The sequence below is a fragment of the Diadema antillarum genome, unplaced genomic scaffold (assembly GCF_040938485.1).
Source record: "Diadema antillarum isolate AM-2024a unplaced genomic scaffold, OU_Dant_1.0 seq00001536_RagTag, whole genome shotgun sequence".
Classification (NCBI taxonomy): Eukaryota; Metazoa; Echinodermata; class Echinoidea; order Diadematoida; family Diadematidae; genus Diadema; species Diadema antillarum.
The window spans coordinates 748473-771652 of NW_027272268.1; the positions used below are offsets into that span (position 1 = coordinate 748473).

The window sequence follows — 23180 nt, forward strand, 5'->3', positions numbered from 1 at the left end:
TAATTTATGGTACCAGAAAACTCTTGGCAAAGATGTTGTCTTGGGCACATCAACTTCCAATTTCCTTTATCCATCTGAAGATGGCATAATACAGTGCAGCCTCTCCAGTAAATTGCAACCAAAAAAAAAAAAATAATAAATAAAAAATCAAAGAATACGAAAGTCATCCAACTGAAGACTTCTATGATCAAAAGTTATCTAGGTCATAAAAATATGCATCATATACATATAATGTGGTACAAACAAAGATGAAACAAAACATCAAATACAGAAGGTTTACAGCCACTTGTCTGATCACCGCCATACCGTCATCTCAATCTTCAACAGGAACACCCCATCATACATGTGCATAAACAAATCCATGGCAATAGGCAACCCTTACCAAAGGACCCCAGAGGAACAGCATAAAATTACCACCAAATGCTAGAGATCTGTTCTTTTTTTCACCCTGAAGCAACCCTGTAATTTTATACTATTGTTTAGTAGAACAAATATATTTTGTCACCTTTACTGGATTGCAATTATCATTAGTGGCTACTGCATTGAAAGACCAACAAATAGCAATTTTTCTTGCTTTTACACTTTCCCTCATATGATTATCATGTTAACAATTTTTGCCATGTACTTTGTATTTGCTGGTGAGCCTACCAAGTTAATAAATTAAAACATCGTATATCATACAGGGGAAATGTTATGAGTATTATAGAACAGTAGTTTGAATGTGTAATTTTGTAATATCATATCAATTATTCATACTTTGAAAAGTGACATAAAAATTAAATTACATCTGCCATCTTCAGCCACAATTTCATGAAGAAACATATACGATTGTATGACCATGCCACAAATCCAGAGCCATAATATGTGCTGTACACACATGAACCGCTGAAAACATAAGAAAAGGCTCCAACTCCAACAAAAATGCTGAACTTTTGTATCTTGTACTGACTCATTCTGATAGGAATACAACCAAATGGACCAGTTCAGTGATTGGGAATGTGACAGGCTCAACAGCTGCTACTCCTTGGTGTGTTCTGCATTCTCCGGCACAAGATGCTTGAGGACTCCCTTGAAGAAAATTCCTGACTCCTCCAGTCCAGACTGGAAACACTGGTCCAGCCACACCCGACGATACTCATCCATCATGCTCAGCAGTCTGGAGGATTAGAAATATCAGAAAGGGACTAACATTCATTCACTACAAATCAACATATGAAAGATGACTCAAAGTCTCCATGTGTAATGTTACCATCAGGTTTCAGCATAATTTAAGTTAAGTACTTATTCTTCCACAGTAAAAGTTTGAGACAATTAATATTTTCACATGTGTCACACCATTAAAAGCACACAAGACTATTTAGTGTCGACAGAAGTTAGAAAGTGTGTTACAGCTAATTTGTACACATAGAATAAAAAAGGGTATTCAGATTGTGATTGTCTGAGCAGCAATTCATTCAAAGGGCATGATGTGTCTGGTTAATACTAATTGTAGACTAAGGCTAGACACATGAGGGCAAACCACAAGGGCATAGCATCATTCATCCACCATTTCCTAAACTACCTCAGCAGGTATGCACAATGCTCTTTGAGGGAAGTGAAGTATGATCTTGTACACAAGCAAATTGTGAATTTTCTCATACACAGATCCACCATTTTAATGTCCTATCTGAAAGATGGATTGATTCACCTCTGACTAAAGGGGGATGACACAATATCACACACAGAAATGTTCAGCTGGACTCATACTGAGCCACTTACCTGAAGGCAATTGTCCTACCAACTTAACCAATCCCCCAACCATGTATGACCATTCTACTACATGGTGGAATTCCATGCAATCTTGAGAAGTTGGAAAACAAGGTTTTGAACTCACTTGTTGGCAATGTCGGTCTTGGAGGTGGCTGGTAGGTTGGCCAGTCCCACATTGATCAGGTTAAATCCACTTTGTGCTGCATTAGGCTTCTTTCCAGCAATCACTAGTGACCGCACCAATCTAAGGTTTGGAAAAAAAAGAAACAATCCAAATATGCAAAGTGCTTGTTTATAAGCATGATAAATGTCAGGCAATGTTTTACCAAAATACAATTTGGGCTTTGAGACACTAACCCTACCAATGGTAATCTGAAGTGCATCTCAAGTCAATCAACAATTTCACATGTAGATGTTGAAAATATGAATGTCCAAGGGAAAGTTCTAGTTGAATGTTATCTCTGCTCTCAAAGATGTTTTTTAAATTGCATCCTTTGCCAATATGATGGAAATCCTTTAATAAAATAGAACTATTCATCACACTGTCAAGTACATTTCATGTTGGCATAATGACATTTTGTTTAATTCACAGGTGCTCACACAACCCCACATAACTGGACTATCATTTGATCCTATATGAAGTAACATCATGAGTTTGTAACGCAGACAGTATCCCACCCAACTTAATGGTATCCAGCAATCAATGTTTTAGACATCACATGACTTACTTGCAGGCCCACATCATGACGTCCAGCGTGAGATGGACCTGGATGTAGACACGTCGGTCAAGCTTGATCTTGTCCACTGCGCTTAGGGACGTTTGGCTCTTACGCAGCCTTCGCATGGCATTCTGATTGCGAAAAGAAGGAAACCAAACTGGTTTTCATGATCAGATTTTAATTCAAAAGAAGTCATTTCATCTGAAATTTTAAGTAAATATCCTCTACATCCTGCAGTCTCTTTGATGGTGGTAGAGGAAGAGAGGGCATAAAGAGAGAGCATCCAAGAGAGGGACACTGTTTATATATGATACAGACTGAAGGTTTTGTATTAGTTAAAGGACAAGTTCACCTTCATATACATGTGGATTGAGTGAATGCAGCAATATTAGTAGAACACATCAGTGAAATTTTGGGGGAAATCGGACAATCCGTTCAAAAGTTATGAATCTTTAAAGTATCTGCGAAGTTACTGTTGGATGAGAAGACTACTACAGTGTATGATGTCATATGCATACAACAATATAAAAAAAATAAAAAGAGAATTTCACAAAACTTTACTTTTTGAATAAAGTGCACATTTCTTTGACTTGTTACTGACATAATGTTGAGGGTAATATTATTCCCCCTGTCTGCTAAAAGAGAGAAGTCAAGTGTTCTTTTGTTAAGCAAGAAAAGTGAAAATATGTTGAATTTTTTTTAATTCTTTCTTTATATCGTTGTACTCATGTGACATCACAAGCTATAGTAGTCTTCTCATCCAGCCTTGAGTGAGCTGAAACTTCAAAAATTCATAACTTTTGAACGGATTGTCCGATTTTCCTCAAACTCTCAATGATGTGTTCTACTAATATTGCTGCATTCACTCAACCCACATGTCTATGAAGGTGAACTTGTCCTTTAACTTCATGGGTATGCAACAACTATCTAAAACAGTCACTTTAATCTCTGCTCAAGTTTTTATGCTTCCTACCTAACTCCAGACTAGAACCTGTTCAGAGTAACAGAGTGCTTATGAACAAAATACATGTATACATGTACATGTGGCTATCCAGAAAATCATTCGAATTGATGAATCTCTACTAATAACCATTTTCAAATGCACATGTAGTCTTGTAGAAAACCATGACTTCAAACACAATAATGGCATAGGAGGCAAAGATTACGGCTGTTTTTACAAGAAATTGTAACTATTTGTGAATGACTGTGTCAGAGTTCTTTTCATGGGTCTCATTCACAAGCTTTCAACAATTTCCGATAGTCCCACACCATTAATTCAATGTTTTTCTGTAATTTATATCCTTTCCATGCCTGTCCTTGCTGTCTTTTTGATGAACTGGTGAACAGAAGGCATGAAACTATTTGAAAGTAAAACACAAAATACAACACAACATGGGCAATACTCACACTGATGACCTCTAAAGTCACATGTTCCAGGTCCACACTGTCTGCATCCTGTATCATGCGGCATAGGAAGGAGCCCTCCCTGGCAGGCAGTGTTACAGAGCTACTACTGATAGGAACGTCCATCTGATTGGCTGCTGCCTTCGTGAGGTAGGTGTCGATACGGCCAATCTCCAGGATGACCTCTCCCAGAGGGGAATCCTGGTTCTGCAGCATGTGAAGGTTGAGGAGGGCCGGCAGGTTGGCATGGGTGAATTCCTAGGAATCAAGAAGGGAGATTAAGAGTTGGAAGTCATCAGAGGAGAAAAAAAATAGGATGAGAATGAGAGAGAAGTAGAGATGGGTGGAGATCAACAGGTGGATAGATATTACAGGGGCGGATGCAGGAATTCCATAAGGAGAGGCGCCTTTACAAATGTAAAGGGGGCGCATGTCATCCCCCCCCCATTTTTTCTTTTTATTTCTTTTGTTTTAACAAAAAATAAAGAGGGGGCACGCGCCCGGTGCGCCCCTCTCTGGATCTGCCACTGTATTAACAAGAGGGAGGGGAATATAACAGACATGAAGAGGGGGGGGGGGGGGTAGATATTGACTTCATCATTTTCCAGGTCAAGACAATTGGGAAAGAAATCTGGATGACCCAAATGACTTCTTGGGGTCTCCACCATCATTCATATATTTCCATTGATACAGGTGATAAAGACATCACTATGGAAACTGAACAACCCAAGGATACAAGAATGATGTGATTAGGATGATAAAAGAAGAGGGATATCTCACCAGACTCGTTGCTGACTTCCAGGCAAAGCCTGAAGTGGTGATGAAAGCTGGCCAGCTGAAGACAGGATGGTTAGAGTAGGTGCAACCAGCCCAGTTTGTCAGGAGTAGGCCAACGGAATTGGGGTTGCTGGTTGCTGTCTTGAGAGCATTGGAGATGTTCTGGATAGCACCTTCTGGAACTCCACCAAGACTGTATGGGGAAAATACAACAAGCATGGTGGGGAGAACATCACAAACATGACAGTGACAGACAATTATGAGTTAAACTGGTAAAAATTTGAGTAAATAAATATCATTATGAATTTTGTGATTGCAGTTATCAAACTTAACAATGTACGTTATGTTAAATTCATGTAATGGAAATATGAATACGCGCAAACATATACATTTATATTCCAGATAGATAGATAGATAAACAGATAGATAGAGAGACAGATAGATAGACAAATAGATATATAAATAGACAGCAAGATAAATGGATACATCTTTAACCTACAATTCTTTTTTTTTTGTTGCAACTTCCATCAACATACAGAATTACACCATGACTCATTAATTACAAGTTATTTCATATTCTCTACTTCTTAAACATCAGACTACCAAAGAAGAATTGCAGTAAATTTCATACCTGTTCCAAACACCTGTACCGGGGCACACATAGAAACCTTGCCTGCAAAATCAGAAAGACATAAACGTAAAGAACTATTACGCCCAGATCACTGTTTTCTAGAAATTGAGCAAAAGTTAATCATAGTGTTACAAAAGGATTTACATAACATCATCACAGCTTTACAAAGCAAAAGTAAACTTGAAGGATATGACAATGAGCTTATTGACCTGGTACATCAAACAAAGACATTTTTATATCACCTTTTTATATCACCTATTTATATCATATTTTTGTATCACCAGTCCTTCAACAGCTAAGTATCTATTTATTCATCAAAGCTTGTGCATGTGAGAACGATGTGACAGCAGATGTTTTACTGACATGTTGATGACTCAATTGAAGCACTTCATGCAAAGCACATAGGGCAGTATCAACAACATGTATGCTTTACAATATGGATGATAATAGAGTATGATGTATAGGGACAGATGAGCCACTCATGATCAAACCTTACCCATTAGCTAGCAGCTTCCTCCCTGCTTTCCTGAAGTCTGAGTTGCTCTAAGAAAGACACATGGACAGACAAAGGACAAGCCAGACAGAACAGATTCAATGGAGTGATGTACCAGAACACACACTCACCATGAGAGTGAGGAAGTTATAAAAAGATTAGTTTCATGGCAGTAAAATTGTTTGATCAAAGAAAGATAGGTGTTATATCTCCACTCAGATCTAGATGATATTCAGAAGAACATGTGTGAAATTTATCACACAGGGGGTAGTATTTCTCTGTATCCCCCTGCCTCGGCATCACACTCCATTCCAAGAATGGATTAATCTATCTGCAGCTACGTGTGGCCCAGCTCTTGATCTCACGGCTGGACCCTGTGCATAGCTCCAGAATAAACTTCAACAACATTATCATAGCACCTCATCTGCTCCCAGATGCTTTGGCAAATATAACTTTTAATTTTCTCAATTATTACCAATTAACCTTTACTATTGCATTGCAAGCAATAAAAAGCAGGAGTACTGCTGAACCTCACGGTTGTCATGGTGTAAAATTCAAAGAATTAATTCATAGCACTCTAGAAATTCTATGTAAGTGTGCTTCAATACCTTTTCGTAATCTCTGATACTATATCTGAGCACCAGTGCTCAAGGGGTTAAGATGAATGTCCCCAAGGATTTCCCCTTGAATGGTAACCCTTCTCTTACCTTTGAGCCATAGAGCATGACCAAACTCCCAACAGGTAGCTGCCTGAAAGCGGACTCCTCGGTGGAGAGGACATTGGCACAGAAGAGGGGTGTTTGGCTGTGGCTCACCCCAATGAGCCGGAGTTGGTCCTGAATGCTGAGGATGAAGGGGGCTGGTCTAGGTGCGTCCACTTCCTCTGTAACTGGGGTCTGACCTGCTACCCAGATCAAATATATTTACTGGGTGAAGTTCCTTCTCTGTTTACACTTAACAAACACCTTGGTGATCATCACAATGTTTAATCATACACTGTCCATAACATAGTTAACAGGGTCGTTCTTTCATGTCTGCACACACCTGCCTTCCCTGCTGGACGAACCCAATTCACTACTCCTGATGGCTAACAGGCACATTTGTAGACAGTCCTTATCAGGTCTTACTGAGGAAACAAAAAGGCCTCCTTAATTCTATGGTACCTTCTTTCCAAAATCACAAGCTCCTCCTATTTCCTCCTATTTCACTGACTCTCCTAATTCTCCTTGCTATATTTTCCAAAATTGCAGCAGGTGTCCAAGTGCCAAAGCAAAGTAAAAAACAAAGTAATAAACAACAAAAGTATCTTACTCCTTACCCCAGAACAAATGAATATAAACAAGGAAAAGTAGAAATTACGCGGTGCGTAAAATATGTCCCCGCCGGAAGTAGCATTTAGTAGCAAAATGTACAATATCGGTCAAAAATCAAGGTCAAAGGTCAAAGAAGTCAAAGGTCAAAATTCTGTGTAGAAGTTTTGAAGCCCTCACCTAGTGCCATCACAAAAAGCAAACGGAATCGAAATCGGGTTAGAAATGGCGAAGGAGTAGCATTTTGTAGCCAATGTACAATATAGGTCAAAAATCAAGGTCAAAGGTCAAAGAAGTCAAAGGTCAAAATTCTGTGTAGAAGTTTTGAAGCCCTCACCTAGTGCCATCACATAAAGCAAACGGAATCGAAATCGGGTTAGAAATGGCGAAGGAGTAGCATTTTGTAGCCAATGTACAATATAGGTCAAAAATCAAGGTCAAAGGTCAAAGGAGTCAAAGGTCAAAATTCTGTGTAGAAGTTTTGAAGCCCTTACCTAGTGCCATCACATAAAGCAAACGGAATCGAAATCGGGTTAGAAATGGCGAAGGAGTAGCATTTTGTATCCAATGTACAATATAGGTCAAAAATCAAGGTCAAAGGTCAAAGAAGTCAAAGGTCAAAATTCTGTGTAGAAGTTTTGAAGCCCTCACCTAGTGCCATCACATAAAGCAAACGGAATCGAAATCGGGTTAGAAATGGCGAAGGAGTAGCATTTTGTAGCCAATGTACAATATAGGTCAAAAATCAAGGTCAAAGGTCAAAGAAGTCAAAGGTCAAAATTCTGTGTAGAAGTTTTGAAGCCCTCACCTAGTGCCATCACATAAAGCAAACGGAATCGAAATCGGGTTAGAAATGGCAAAGAGTAGCATTTTGTAGCCAATGTACAATATAGGTCAAAAAATCAAGGTCAAAGGTCAAAGAAGTCAAAGGTCAAAATTCTGTGTAGAAGTCTTGAAGCCCTCACCTAGTGCCATCACATAAAGCAAACGGAATCGAAATCGGGTTAGAAATGGCAAAGAGTAGCATTTTGTAGCCAATGCAAAATGTACAATATAGGTCAAAGGTCAAGGTCAAAGGTCACAACTGAAATTCTGTGTAGAAGTTTCAAAGCTCCCATGTAGTGCTATCATATAAAGCAAACAGAATTAAAATTGGCTCATAAATGACAGAGAAGTAGCAAATTGAACATTTTGATCACACACGGACGCATAGACAGACAGACAGACGGACGGACAGACACACGGACACACACACGTACGGAGCCCGTTTCATAGTCCCCTGCTCGAACTCGTTCGGCGGGGACAAAAACACATCTTTCACAGTTTTGGTGTGGTGATAAATGAAACTTCAACAATAATCCTGTCCATAAAAGAACATCATGTTTTTCTCCTCATGATACAAGTCAATACACCACAAGGCTTCACTGGTGATACTTTTTTTTAAAATAGTAGCGCAGTGCTTATTTGCTGTCAGTAATGAATATGCGTAGATAGTCAAACATCTATCGACCCTATACATACCTTCTGAGTCAGGGCTGGTATCTGCCGTCCCACTATCTGTGGCTGATGTGGAGTCTGCCGGAGTGCTGGTCTCCCCTGTACTCTCTTTCTTGGGTGTGTCTGCTGCCTCCGTAGGGGATCCACTCTCCACCGCCTCACTTGGGGTGTCATCGGCTCCTGGTATGGGAACGGAGTCTAGAAGCTTCCGTGTCAAGTTTGGTCCGATGTTGACAACTCTGCAGTTTGAAAGTCATGGTATTAGTGCAAATTGTTCTTTTGCTTTAGTACACCAATTTGCTGCACTTGTGGTGAAACATTTCCAGATTTCTGGCAGAGGAATATCCACAACTCAACAGTGATTGGAAATTAACTTTGCAAAGTGAAAATACTGGAAACTACAAAAAGGTTTGTTACTTTCTATCGGCTTCCTGATATATAAATGAAGATTTACCTTGCCTTTGGCTCAAATAGAGTGTAATGGCTTTTTGATATTTAGTACTTACTTGGCAGAGCCAAATCTTGATAGGACTTGCTGGAAGATGGAGAAGAGTGCAGGAGACAGGTCACTGCCCTCCATGAGGTCAATGGTGGGCACCAGGGTAATGAACCGCCACTGACAAAAGACTTCCAGGTCAAGAAGCTCGCTGTATACGTTAAACAAATAATAATAATAATAATAATAATAATAATAATAATAATGATAATGATCATGATCATGATGACGACGACGAAGACGACGACGACAACAACAACAATGATAATAATAATGATAACAATAATAATAATAATAATAATAATAATTAAAAAAAAAACTGCATTCAACAGAGTATTACTGCCAAATACTCACTTCAACTCTATACAAGTATATTGAACTCCCCAATGTGACTGCCTGAAATTTCCAGATAGTAAGACATAAACTGAATGTTACTGTTGCTTGCTCTGCACACATACATCTGCATCAGCAACATCTGAAGACAAAATAGAATTAGTTCAAATATCTCACTGCTTCATTTGGTGTAGAGAGAAGTTTTTACATTCACTGTGACAACCTCATTCATAAGGAGATCGTGTGATGTATTGCAAGGTCAGGAAAGATTTCTAAACTGTCATTTAAAGTAATAATGCACCTCCAAATATTTTTAAAAAATATTTGAATAATTATAAGATAGTGGAGAAATGAAAACGATATTCACACTATCATATTATATTCATAGGGCAAAATATCGATTAAAGATAAGAACAGCAGACAAACCTGGCTGTGTAAGGCATGGTGTCTTGAATGGGACAGTCTTTGTATGCCTTAACGTATAGATGAAGCTGAAAGGTGAAGGGGGAAATTATGACAATTTATAGCACGCTATACCAGGGCCCTGCTTTATCAAAAGATATAATTGATTTTAAGTTTCCTTAACACACAGGCTGCTACAGACTTATGATAGATATCAACTTTATTATCAATTTTAACTCTTCATAAAACAGAGCCCAGTACTCTTCCTTCCCTCAACTTTCTTAATATAACAATCATTCTTCATATCAATCACATGTTAAAAAAGATAACAGAGAGGCATCTTAGGTAGGATAGGTCGTGAATAATCCCCTACATGACAAATATCAAACTCTACAGTTTGGGACGTAACTTCATATTCTTGTATCGGTACATTTAGTAACACCTTAGTCGCATCATCACATCAGTGCAATGCACAGAATGGCTGGAGTGTTGATGTTACCTGCGAGCTTGTAAAAACAAATGTGGCACACAAATACAGCTATAACATGTATAGACACACACACACACACACACACACACACACACACTTTTTTTTTTGTTTTTCAACGATGTTTATTCTGTTCCATTCAAAGTAATATAAAAAAAATAACAATTTTCATTTGCTACAATTGAAATGACGAAAATATACATTTGTGATCATAATAGCAAATTTACATTTGTGATCATAATAGCAAATTTGCTTTGCACACACACACACACACACACACACACACACACACACACACACACACACACACACACACACAGAAGACAAAACAAACTGGAAGATAGGGTAACAGATAACACTATTTGACTATAAATGCTATCTGAATTATCTGTCTGCATTGGTTAAAAACAAATAATATTGTCCTACGTAAACACTAGACTCACCTCATTGTATTTCAGTTTGGCAAAGATATTCACAAGATGTAGTAGAGTATCCTAGATGTGTAGAAAATAAATGCATGTTAGACAACATTTCATTCACTCCATCACGCTTAGCATGAAAGAACTTGAGAGTGTGAGGGAGACATATCAACAGATCAGAAAAGGCTACAGGCGTGCAACCCTATGGAATACAAGGAATAAAGGATTAATAAATATTTCATAGCTGTAATTTATCAAATGCAAATCTGTGATTCCAAAGACTTGCAGGAAAATATATTATCAGACTTTTTCTGAATTTTGTCAGACTACAAAATCACCAGTTTTGCACTGGGACTGCAAATATGATGATCTACACAATCAAGACACTAAATATTAATACAACTCTTTATCACAACACCTATCAGGTACAATAATTCTAATCACCATGTCTCACATTGTGATACCTAACTGTTACATCAATGCACAACAAAGTCATATTCATGCAATGCTACATAGTAAAGTATTTGGTGTGTTTGACTTAAAGAATGACATAGAGAATATAGTCAGTGTCATGAAATTGTTGCATTTCCTCATTCTGTGGGACAAGAGCAAGAAGGGCATAATGCTGTGCATCTGCAGGTATTAACACCTTTCTGCTTCTCATCAGCAAATTACATAGAGTTTCTCCTTTTGTTTTCTTTAAATACTTTTCCCACATAACTGGTAGACATGACTGCAGCCCCTGTCTGTAAGGATTGTTTCTCATGAGGTTCATATCCATATTTTACTCTTATTCATATCATTTACTTTGTACAGTAATACCTTTGAATGTTTTATCTGTTCAGTTTTGCATACTGTAATCAATGGCAAGTAAATAAATAGAATTTGAATCGTGAATTAAAAAGGGATCATTTGCCCACCATTCTTGGAACTCTACCAGCAGAGAGGTCAAGTAGAACTCCTCTGCGCTTTACACTTGGCCAGTCAGATATCTGCAAACAAACACATCACATTTTCATTATACCACAACACCTCAGACTTCATGTGATAGCTTTCAATAAACATACATTTGACAGTTAGCCTGAAAAAGTTATCACTGTATGACTGGGAAGTTTGTTTGACTATTCTTAATAATATCCTGAGAAACTAGACAAAGTACTGTTATTTGTTATATTTGATGATTAAAGAAAGTCGTCAAATGCAAATCTACGATTCCAAAGACTTGCAGGAAAATACATTATCAGATTCTATCTCAACTTTGTCTGACTACAAAATCACCAGCTTTGCACTGGTATGTTGCAGACCACTGTGTTACCAAAAACATGGCATTTTTTGGTGAATTTATGCCTCTGAAACAATAACAATTATCTGTATATAGACAAAAGGCTATTTCAGTTTAGCACCGAGATGATGACATATCCACATGAGTATCATATTAATTCAATGCAAAGCTACGAAGGAAGATATTAAAGAGTATGCTGAATTATCAATAATGTTAACTATGACCTTTTTGAGTTTTCAACAAATTATTTCTAAAGTCTTCCTTTCAAATGATATCAACTTACTTCCAACTGTGGAATGCCTTCTTTATCGCAGAGTTGCACCAATTGCACAAAGGTACTCGTAGCATGCCATAGACCAGGTAAGTCTGATGCTGTGATCCTGACCTGGGGGGAAAAAAAACAAGACAGAAATGATGCCTTCTTCATCACCTTCCAGCTGAACTGTGCAATTGAATGCAACAGTACTTTACACGACTGGTAGCATATTGAGAGGTAATGGTTATATGATGACAAACAGAGTTATCGTTAAATTGTTCAATGCAGTCTTAAGTGACTTATGTCTGCTATAAAACAGTGGTACAACAGTATACATGAATAACGAACAAAAAGAATCTATCAGCATGCTACCTTCATGGCTTTCATGAATCTTGCTGTGCCAACAAAATGAAAAATAAAATCACTTCCATATACATTACAAAGTATTTTGGAACCAAGACGTGATGCATTGGAATGAAATAATTCTGGCAGTTGCTTTCCAATCTCTACTGGGATTTATGGCCATTTATGCCATGTTTTGCTTCATGAAAATCAAATACAATTGTGCTTTTAAAAGGGTTCTGTCTTTTCTCGCATTGAATGCCATAAACTAAGACGGCAGAGTAAAACCCACCATTTTCTCTCTGACTGATATACGGTAGCTCTCAGCCCTGTTGAAGGGAAGGGGGTTGACATTGCACACAACTTCAGACATCGGGTCAATGCACACAGAGGCATTCTCCAGCACACACCGGTATCCCTTCTCCATCAGCACAGCTGACTGGATGGTCCAAAGGTCCACCATGGGCTCCAGGTTTCCTGTTATGGTTCAATAAAAGTCACAGATGTCCACTTTACCAAGATACACCATATGATGACAAAGGGTATAAAGGGACTTCCAGGAAGATGAATAACAGATTGTTGAAAAATATTTGATTTTATGCAAGTCGTGGCCATTACTATTTTCTATTCTGTTTTGCTATTTCTTTTTCAAGATTTGCTGCTGGTTGCGATGGAAGGCAAGTAAATAGAAAATGTGTAAATATCTGTTTCAATGATTCACACATATTGACTCACATAAGCATCTTTGACTACATAATACATGTACTACACAGGTCGCCATTTCTACATTTGTGACTTTGCATCACAAAACCAACAAAAAGCCGCCAGACATTGGTTTTTTAGTTAAGGGCAGATTCTGAAAGAGCAGACTCCATGCTTTAAAATGATGCATAACTCATAACAAATAGACTTTCCTAACCCATCTAAATAATGGGAAGAGAGTACACACCCTGGAATAGTCCCTACTGAGATAAAAGGCTTTGAAGTTTAGGGTCTATTCAAGTGCTTTGATAATTCCAGCAAGCTGTGCTCTGTGCGACAAACGGAACAAAAACAGGATGTCAAACTCCAGGGCAACCACAATGAAGGGATTATCAGATTATGCTGAAATTTTACACACTGTATTAACATATTCTATATGGACAGTCACATTTAATTGTATGATTTCATGGATTATTTTTTACTGCAACTATTTGATGTAAATGTATAGACACATCTAATTTACACCATTCACTATAAACCAAAGAGTCATGATGGCATAGTTTAAGCATGGTACAAAGACTTTGATTTGTTGCGGTCACTTATGGTCAATGTCAGTGGTGGATCCAGGGGGGAGTGCATCGGGCACGCCTCCCCTTTATTTTCTTTATTAAAACCAAAAAAAAAAAAAAAAAAAAAAATTGGTGGGGGGTGCATGCACCCCCTTTAATTTTGTACAGGTGCCCCCTCTTTACGGAATTCCTGGATCCACCCCTGAATGTCAATTGTGTACGGCTTCTCCTTACCTGATTGAGGAACAGCTGCAAGTTGAACACTGAAGTCCTGACTAAGGACAAATCGTGGCCCATTCTTCTGGATCAGTTCCTGAGGGTGTGGCCATAAGAATGCTAACCTGGGGTCATCTTCAACCTCCTCCTCCTCTTCCTCCTCCTCCACCTCCTCCTCATTATCAGCATCATCTGCATCATCTTGTGTGGGAGTGGATACTCGGGGGCTCACATCCTGTTCCGAAGCGACCTGTTCCATACCAGTTGATTGAAATGTCTTGATTAAACATATGAACTATCTTAGTATCTTCAAGCAACACAGAAGATAGCATTGAAGAGAATAAATCCACATAATCAGCTGGTTTCACATTCACTCTTAGATACTGTTACTGACAATCCAGCACCAATTTCCTAGTTTAAGACCTTTTCTGTCAAGAGATGATGTTTACTTTTTTTCACACACTCAATAAAATAAAATAAAATTATATGCACACTGTGCAGGCACTGTATAGGAAATAGCTGGGTTTTTATGAATTAAAAATTTTGCAATAATACTTATTTTCACCTTAAATGCAAACAGTACCACTTATTAGATCCCCTACCAAGAACAGACCTTAAATAATACATATAAAATTAAGTTCCCTGAAGTTTCACTTTAAATCAAATTCTGACTAAAAATTTTACGTTGAACTGTCTACAATCATTACTTACAAATCTATCATATCAGATAATCATCCATATTCCACAACATACTTACATCTACACTCACAGCCGAGTCTTCCACAATGGACGCCTCTTTGTCAGTCTCCTCCTTCTCCTCTTCCACTGTCACCGAAATAAAAGACACTGCTGCATCTGAATAAGACATGAAATCTTGGCAAATCTATGACCATTTCTACTCAGTCAGTCCGCAGCGTGTGCGATAATGAGGCACGAACGACAATTTTATTCAGAATCACGATTACGCAGTTTGTGCCCTTGAGACTGACGAGATTTCGCGATACTTTGCGAGAGTTTTTGCAGAGGTCGCAACAACAGCTTTCATAGCTTTCGCAATGCATTGTCTGACCCAGGATGGTTAGTTAAGTTATAGAGCTGTTTATGCTCATTAATTTGATACCTAATTTCCCTATTTTTGATGTCAATATAGTAGTCCATTTTAGCATCAAAGTAAACGATTATTTTGCCAATGTTCAAGAAGCTTTTAGATCATAGTTTGATGTTTTGCTAGTTCCTGACTGGTATTGAAAATAGATCTCCGTAATTTCTTCGATTTCACAATCGTGAAACTTGAGCGAGTATGATCAATTAACAAGGAAAAGTAGAAATTACGCGGTGCGTAATATATGTCCCCGCCGGAAGTAGCATTTAGTAGCAAAATGTACAATATAGGTAAAAAGATGAAGGTCAAAGGTCAAAGAAGTCAAAGGTCAAAATTCTATGTAGAAGTTTTGAAGCCCTCAACTAGTGCCATCACATAAAGCAAACGGAATCGAAATCGGGTTAGAAATGGCGAAGGAGTAGCATTTTGTAGCCAATGTACAATATAGGTAAAAAAATCAAGGTCAAAGGTCAAAGAAGTCAAAGGTCAAAATTCTGTGTAGAAGTTTTGAAGCCCTCACCTAGTGCCATCACTTAAAGCAAACGGAATTGAAATCGGGTTACAAATGGCAAAGGAGTAGCATTTTGTAGCAAAATGTACAATATAGGTCAAAAATCAAGGTCAAAGGTCAAAGAAGTCAAAGGTCAAAATTCTGTGTAGAGGTTTTGAAGCCCTCACCTAGTGCCATCACATAAAGCAAACGGAATCAAAATCGGGTTAGAAATGGCGAAGGAGTAGCATTTTGTAGGCAATGTACAATATAGGTCAAAAATCAAGGTCAAAGGTCAAAGAAGTCAAAGGTCAAAATTCTGTGTAGAAGTTTTGAAGCCCTCACCTAGTGCCATCACTTAAAGCAAACGGAATTGAAATCGGGTTACAAATGGCGAAGGAGTAGCATTTTGTAGCAAAATGTACAATATAGGTAAAAAATCAAGGTCAAAGGTCAAAGAAGTCAAAGGTCAAAATTCTGTGTAGAAGTTTTGAAGCCCTCACCTAGTGCCATCATATAAAGCAAACGGAATCAAAATCGGGTTAGAAATGGCGAAGGAGTAGCATTTTGAAGCAAAATGTACAATATAGGTCAAAGGTCAAGGTCAAAGGTCACAATTGAAATTCTGTATAGAAGTTTCAAAGCTCCCATGTAGTGCTATCATATAAAGCAAACAGAATCAAAATCGGGTTAGAAATGGCGAAGGAGTAGCATTTTGAACATTTTGATCACACACGGACGCACACACGGACGGACACACGGACGCACGGACACACGGACGGACACACACACGTACGGAGCCCGTTTCATAGTCCCCTGCTCGAACTCGTTCGGCGGGGACAAAAAACGAAGAGGGGCACCATTTTTAAGGTTGTGAATTTTCCTGTTGAAAACAAGGCAAATTATGTTTTCTTACTGGAAGTGGGGTAGTGAATGAACACGCGTGGAATGTGTTGTTGATATCCAGACAATGGTCGTGGACAATGGCCAGGATTGGAATGTTTCATGAGGAATTCCACTATCACAGCTAGTCTTTGTTCATTCTGAAATGTGGTGTGTGCAAGCACATGGAAACATGTGCTTACTTCTTTCATGTGCATGCATTTCACCCTGTGTCAAAAATTCAGACTAGCAGTGCTGGGGGCAATCCACATGAATAATTGATTAAGCATTCATGTGCCTTGCAGCAGAGCTCGGGACAGGTGGCAGCCAGGTCCATTGTTCAGGGTCATTGTAAGTGCACACTCACATACACATCATTGGTTCCTGTGTAAAGTTCAAGTTTTGTATAGAGAGTGAAAATTCGATCACAATCTGGAACCTAACATTTAAAACTCACAGCATTGAGTCAGCAGCCAATGGATACTACACAATGCGACACGCCGCGTCTTGCGACAGATTTCGACCAATCACAGACCCGGAATTCCGGTGCGAATGCGAGGATAATCTTTTTAAACTCGACGCTAGACATGTCTCTGAATTTTGCTAGTTCCTGACCCGTATTGAAATGAAGATGGGAAAACGTGCCCTTATTGTGATACTATATACTTTAGCGGACATAGTCTTCACCATATTTTAGAGGGGCATGAAAGATTTCAGGTTAGTTTTTTGGCGTCAAACGTGAAGGAATATTTTTGAATACAATACCGAACTTCGAGAGGGATTTTGATATTCTATATTCTTCTTTTCCGTTTATTTTGATCATGAGCATATTTGCTTATGTTTTCTCTTTCAGTCGATACTAAAAGTGTCGAACACTGACGAGAAATACTCGTTCTACACAGATTTATTCATGACCATGTATCTGCTCATTACGTATGCAAGCACCGCTCAGCCGTGCATACGACTTGAATAAATATGTGCGTTTTCGCTCGCGCTGTGGACTGACTGTACTGGAATAGCCTGTACCTGCAATTTTCCTTAAAATTATCACAGATTACACCAATAAAGACTAATTTAAACTCAAGAATGACAAAACAGACATGGCATTCAGTCATGCTTTCCTTGGTGTTGCTTTTACATTTCCTTCTTTTCTCCCTATCCATACTTATGTCAATTCATTGCTACATTTATTGGTTTATTTGTTAATTCAAATTTCCATCCATTCATTTATCAATCATCATATGTATTCATGTATTCATCATTCCATTTCTATCTTCCTTAAGTATTAATCCATCAATTGCATTCTTCTGTAAACATCCTTCTTCTATTCCTTGGTATAGGTGACAGCAATGCATTTCAAGACAACCAATCACTATCAATGTATGTAATCCATCTATCTATCCATATATTCATCTATTTTTCCATGCCTGCATTTCTCATGCATTTATTTCATCCATTCTTCATCTCATCTGTCCAACCAACCATCTTTCTCCTCCTCCTTTGTCCCGTTGGTGGTGTGACCATTCATGATGACCGGAGGCACCATGGCACCTTTCATCTCTTGGCTGTCCTCTGCAAGATCTAGAGGAGTCTTCCCGACCGATGTCCTGAAAGGACACATGATCATTTTAACATCTGAGTATGGGAGGAGCTAGTGCATAGCCTCTAACAACATGCACAATTACAGAGCATCTCAAGAGGTGAGCTCATCACAATATGTACTAAACTCTGTTCAGCTTGTTTCAACTTCATTCATCTGCTTTTCTCTACTTCTACTCAATAAATACAATTCATCAGGCATTAGGGATATTTAGCTTAACCCTATAAAGCCCAAGCTATTTTGACCCCTCGCAGGCCCAAGGGGGGGCACATTGTGCCCCCCCTATATAACTTTTTTGTTATTTGATGTATCATCGTCATATTTGGCACGTGGGTAGAGTAACTCATACTCTACATGACCGTACATTTGAATTTTCACAAGGTCACCCATGGAGGGCGCTATTTACAAAACTATAAAGAAATACATAGGAAATATGCTAAAAACATGATTTTTCAGTATAATTTCTTTATCCCCATTATATATGTCTTATTATAGACCAATCATTTTCATATTTGCCACAAATGATAAGCAAGTGAAATTTTATTATGTGTTATGTGTGAAATTTCTCAAGGTCACCACATGGGGGAGCTATTCATATCAACATAGTGATACATTATGAGACCTGAGATGAAATGTTTGGGATGGGTACATGTAAAGTTATGACATTTCATATTTGCATAATAGTGGAATTTTGAGATTGCAAATTGATAATATGATAAACTAATAATATTAGAGGCATAACTTGGGTGAAGGAATCAAAATAACTCAAAATATAATGGCAATCTGTAGAAAATATTATTGCTTTCAATTATCTCTATTATATCTATTGTTTTATGCCCTTGTCACATGAAAACAAAGGAAATAATAAGAAAAACTTTCCATGACCATGATTACTTCAAATTTTGCTTCTTCAACAAATTTCAGCCCAGAAACACCCATTTCATACACTGTAATGCTGTTAAATGAAATGGGAACAGAAAAAAGATGCAAAATCTGACTGACATGGTTGTCAGTTTATGGTTGCCATGGCAACCAGCAACATCAAATATAGCTAAATTATATATCAAAATGTTCGCAATAAGATTTTAGGAAAAGTCACCAAATTTGGTTGAAATCGGATTAAGGACGAAGGAGTGGCAAACGAAAATCTGGTAGGGGGGGCACAATGTGCCCCCCCTTGGGCTTTATAGGGTTAAAGGGATAGTATAGTTTTGGTTGAGACCTAATTTCAGGTTTCTAACATTTTTTTGTGAGATAATGAGAAACCTCTTATGAAATATGAAAGAGCATGTAATAATATGAGGACTTCAACATTTATTTGATGAAAATTGGTTTTGAAATGGCTGAGTTATCCAAAAAAGAGCAATTCTAATAAAGTGTGGGACCCACACTTTATTACGATTGCTTTGTTTTACTTTGTTTTTGGATGTTTCAGTCATTCCAAACCCGATTTTCATCAAATAAACTTGAATTACTCTTAAAATGGTATGCTCTGTACTATATCATAAGTGTTTCCTTTGTATCTCGCAAAATTTAAAAGCCTAATTTTCATCTCCACCAATACTGTACCATCCCTTTAACTTTTCCACATACTCTTGTAAGCTTACCCTCCAGTTGCTTTGACATTTGCATCTGCTCCATGCTGTACAAGTTCTCTGACAATATCCAGATCCCCTCTCAGCACTGCATCATGGAGAGGTGTTGTCCCATCTGAATTCATCACATTCACATCTGGGTTGTGCTCTGTGAAATTGAAAACAACAAAGACTGTGATGCAGTCACGACACCCTCACAGCTGCTCTTATAGGCCCTACATAGTAGCAGTAACTTCCAATTATTTGCCCTATTCTACAGGACAACTGAGTGGCAGCTGAACTTCACTGTGCTATCTAAAGACTATTGACCAGAATATGTCGTACGCATATCATCTAATAGAAAGATGATCATTGCATGATGCTAATGTGTACAGCTCATCTGTTATGCATTGTGGTTATTCAGTAGATGCACTTTGCTTCTATGTTCTCTAAAAACATCTTGTTTCAACCAGAGAAAGTCTAATCGTGACTGAAATGTTGACAATCTAGTTGAAACAAGTATTGACCAAATATTTCGACATGAGAAAGAACCAGACAGAAGATTAAATCAATTCCTCTTCAGCGTTTATACAAAACAAAATAAAACAAAACAAAAACAAACCTAAAAGTTCAATGAGCTTGACTCAGGCTGAGCAAACAAGTCATAACTCAGCAGGAGACTCACCCAGCAACAACCGCACCATGTCAACTCCAGAGAAGCTTGCTGCCCAGTGGAGCGCTGTATTACCACCTGTTGATTCATCCTTGAAGTTAATGTCCATGCCACTGCTCAGCAGCTGTTTCACTTGCTCCATCCTGCATAGAGACCAAACAATCAAGACAAAAGAGAAAGATATGTTTCAATTTATAGATGGAAGCACAAAGAAGAAAAGAAAGGAATCATAGAAACAATGTGGTCATGCAGTTCTGCATTGTACCTTGTTAGTGTCCGACTGGATTGTGAGTCTGAATTCACTTTCTATTTCCACTTCAGATAAAAACAGACATGCAAAAACATGAGAAACTAAACAATACAACATTGCAATAAGTATTGCAAATTTAAGACATAGCAAGATGAAATTGCTGATGGATGAAAAAAAAAGCAAATAATAAATTTTATTAAAAGGACAACATATCAAAAAAAATAATGATATGCAAATGATTATTTGGGGATGCCAAATACAAACAAAAAGGACAAACCTGCATACTATACGTAAAAGACAATGAACTGTAGACTGTCTTCACATAACCAGTGTGACTTCATCCTTCCTAGATCCTAATGCAGGTTCAGGGAATCTATTCTTGCAGTATATAATTGCATAATGTCTTGCATTTCTCTGAGCAGCAGTAAAGTGCCCTAACTCATCTATTTCTGTTATGTTTGTTTGTTGTTAGTGGTGGGTTTTTTTTTGTCAACGGCTTTACTGATGTTGGAGCAAATACCTTGGTATGTTATTCGAAAGTTTCAAGCACAGAAAAACAAGCTATGAATAGCTTGTTTACATATGTAAGTTGTAGTTTGATAAGGTCAAGGCAAATTTTGATGTGACTAGTATAACTTCCTCCTTTCTTTGAGGGAGACACCCAGTGGTATGTCACTTAAAGGACAAGTCCATCTTCATAAACATGTGGATTGAGTGAACGCAGCAAGTTCACTACACCACATCGGAGAAAGTTTGAGGAAAAATCGGACTGTGAATCCGTTCGAGAGTTATGAATTGTTGAAGTTTTTGCTCAGTCACTGCTGGAGGAGAAGACTACTACAGCTTGTGATGTCAAATATATAGGAAGATAAAAAGAAAATATGAAGAAAGTTCAACTTATTTTCACTTTTCTCGCATAATAAAAGAACACCTGACTTGCCTCTTTCAGAAGGCAGAGGCAATAATATTACCCTTAACATACGAGGGGTGTCAGGAAAGTTTCAGGACTGGTGTCATAACAGATTTATTTCAAACCAAAACTTCAAACTAAGAGGTTTCACCTTCATAGTAATCTATCTTGGGTATGTAACTGTGATCTAAGCTCTCTGCAGCCATCAGATTTTTTTCCACATAATGCTATATACACATCCTCTGTTTCAGGTCGTTCAGCAATGAGAACAGAGCAATGAACAAACTTGAAGTCTCTGGTGCGGTTGGGAAAACTCTGTCAGAAGCGCTGAGATTGCTGCAGCAAGTGTACGGAGGTGAGACGATGTCATGCACACATGTTTTTGAGAGGTGCAAGAGATTTAAAGAAGGATGAGAGGATGTCGAAGATGACCCCGGGAGGAGAAGGCCCTCAACGACCAGGACAGAGGTGATGACTGGTAATGACTCTCCCTAGCAAGTCTGGTTTGGTTTCAAGTTTCAAGGTGCTAAATGACGTCCTGGCAAAGTTGCATGCATCGATTCTTCTGGTCATCACTCAGGAGTTTTGGCACCATCTTTGCGCAGATTTTCCGTATGTCTAGATCTTCAGTGAGAATCTTCTAGACGCTGTCCTGATTCATGCCAAGCTCATTTGCCATCATTCAAACAGTCAGCCGACGATCACCACGCACCATCTGCCTGACGCGTTCAATGTTGACCTCAGTCCTGGTCGTTGAGGGCCTTCCGCTCCTATGGGGTCATCTTCCACGTTTTCTAATCCTTCTTTAAACCTCTTGCAACACTCAAAAGCATGTGTGCATGACTTCATATCACCTCCGTAGACTTGCTGCAGCATTTTCAGCGCTTCTGACAGAGTTCCCCAACCCTACTCAAAACTTCAACTTTGTTCATTGCTCTATGCTCATTGCTGAACCATGTGAAACAGAGGATGTGTATATAAAATTGTGTACAAAAAAAATCTGATGGCTGGAGAAAACTAAGATCACAGTTACATACTCAAGATAGATTACTTTGAACGTGAAATCTCTTAGTTTGAAGTTTAAGTTTGAAATAAATTTTCTATGATACCAGTCCTGGAACTTTTCTGACACACCTCGTAGGTCAGTGACAAATCAAGGAAATGTGCACTCTTTTTCAAAAAATAACAATTTGTGAAATTCTTTTTCGAACCTTTTTTTCCAAACTTTCACTGATGTGTTCTACTAATATTGCTACATTCACCCAGTCCACATGTATATGAAGGTGGACTTGTCCTTACCATCTTATGCAGGCAGGCAACTATGTGCTGACCTTATGTGGGTTCCCATGCCCAGCCTTGTCATATGATGTTGGATCTATGAGCCACTTTCACTTTTAATGATAGCTCATATTTGACAACTGATTGTGTGTATTTAAAGAGAGCTAGCACTTATCTCAATTCACTACCATGGATAATTGAGATTAGATGGATTTCAGTCAATTGTGACTATGGGTAGAGCAGGATGCTGGCAAATCTTGGGATGCCACATAAAAAATCTGTGAAAGAATTTTCCTAAAATAAAGATTACATTTATCAAAGTGATCCATTAAAAGAC

The 23180-nt window shown here is 38.3% G+C and overlaps 1 protein-coding gene across 1 annotated transcript in view; it reads right to left on the reverse strand.

Moving 5' to 3' along the window:
* Window positions 1-452: 452 nt before the first annotated feature.
* LOC139710495 (uncharacterized) overlaps window positions 453-23180 on the reverse strand; it is a 42229-nt gene continuing 19501 nt past the window's right edge. Inside the window, exons 4-23 of the mRNA XM_071622410.1 lie at window positions 20418-20548; window positions 19766-19901; window positions 18041-18165; window positions 14842-14939; window positions 14103-14334; window positions 12890-13074; window positions 12283-12384; window positions 11638-11709; window positions 10742-10792; window positions 9836-9900; window positions 9087-9227; window positions 8605-8819; window positions 6481-6674; window positions 5777-5823; window positions 5281-5322; window positions 4653-4842; window positions 3876-4130; window positions 2478-2599; window positions 1874-1993; window positions 453-1156 (exon numbers count right to left, since the gene is read on the reverse strand). Coding sequence (XP_071478511.1) covers window positions 1018-1156; window positions 1874-1993; window positions 2478-2599; window positions 3876-4130; window positions 4653-4842; window positions 5281-5322; window positions 5777-5823; window positions 6481-6674; window positions 8605-8819; window positions 9087-9227; window positions 9836-9900; window positions 10742-10792; window positions 11638-11709; window positions 12283-12384; window positions 12890-13074; window positions 14103-14334; window positions 14842-14939; window positions 18041-18165; window positions 19766-19901; window positions 20418-20548 — 2662 coding nt within the window. The 3' untranslated portion in view covers window positions 453-1017. The remainder of the gene's footprint in view (window positions 1157-1873; window positions 1994-2477; window positions 2600-3875; window positions 4131-4652; window positions 4843-5280; window positions 5323-5776; window positions 5824-6480; window positions 6675-8604; window positions 8820-9086; window positions 9228-9835; window positions 9901-10741; window positions 10793-11637; window positions 11710-12282; window positions 12385-12889; window positions 13075-14102; window positions 14335-14841; window positions 14940-18040; window positions 18166-19765; window positions 19902-20417; window positions 20549-23180) is intronic.